This window comes from Neopelma chrysocephalum, unplaced genomic scaffold, assembly GCF_003984885.1.
Source record: "Neopelma chrysocephalum unplaced genomic scaffold, ASM398488v2 Primary Assembly neopelma1_94798, whole genome shotgun sequence".
NCBI lineage: Eukaryota > Metazoa > Chordata > Aves > Passeriformes > Pipridae > Neopelma > Neopelma chrysocephalum.
This window is the reverse complement of record NW_020923504.1, coordinates 1-664: the sequence shown is the minus strand read 5'-3', so window position 1 is coordinate 664 and position 664 is coordinate 1. Positions and strand designations below refer to the sequence as shown.

General features: G+C 72.4%; 1 protein-coding gene across 1 annotated transcript in view; it reads right to left on the bottom strand.

Annotated features, from left to right (window-relative positions):
* The window catches only part of PRKCSH (protein kinase C substrate 80K-H), a gene marked incomplete at both ends in the record, with an annotated part of 2,249 nt that extends 1,634 nt beyond the window's left edge, over positions 1-615 (bottom strand). The window contains 2 exons of the mRNA XM_027707826.1: positions 26-143; positions 558-615. Of these exons, the coding sequence (XP_027563627.1) occupies positions 26-143; positions 558-615 (176 nt within the window). The remainder of the gene's footprint in view (positions 1-25; positions 144-557) is intronic.
* Positions 616-664: the final 49 nt, after the last annotated feature.

Here is a 664-nt window from a genome sequence, read left to right as displayed (position 1 = left end):
CCCCCCCCAGCCCCCCCAAACCCACCTGTTTGTCCCTCCTGCCCTCGGCCGCCTCCCGCACCAGCCGCTGCCGCAGCGCGAAGCCCTCGCGGGCCAGGGCGGCCAAACGCTGCCGGGCCTCGCGCTCCCGCCGGCCCCGCTCCCTGCGGGGACCCCACAGATCAGAGGGGGGCACCCCCACATCGGGGACACCCCCCTCAGACAGCCCCAGTGCCCCCCAGTGCCCCCATCCAACCCGGCCGGGCCTCGCGCTCCCGCCGGCCCCGCTCCCTGCGGGGACCCCACAGATCAGAGGGGGGCACCCCCACATCGGGGACACCCCCCGGAGCCACCGCCGGTCACTCCCAGTCAGCTCCAGTCGGTCCCAGTAACCTCCCAACCCTGCCAGGCCTCGTGTTCCCACCCCAGTGTCCCCCAGTCCCTCCCAGTGCCCCTCAACTCCCTCCCAATCTCCCCCCAACTCCCTCCCAATCCCCCCCAGTCCCTCCCAGTGTCCCCCAGTCTCTCCCAGTCCCTCCCAATCCCTCCCCAGTCCCTCCCAGTGCTCCCAGTCCCACCTGCACGTGTTCTCACACCCGGCCCCACTGTCCCACTCGTCGGTGCCATCGCAGCAATCTGGGGGGGCACAGGGGGTGTTCAGCACCTTTGGGGACCCCCTGACCCC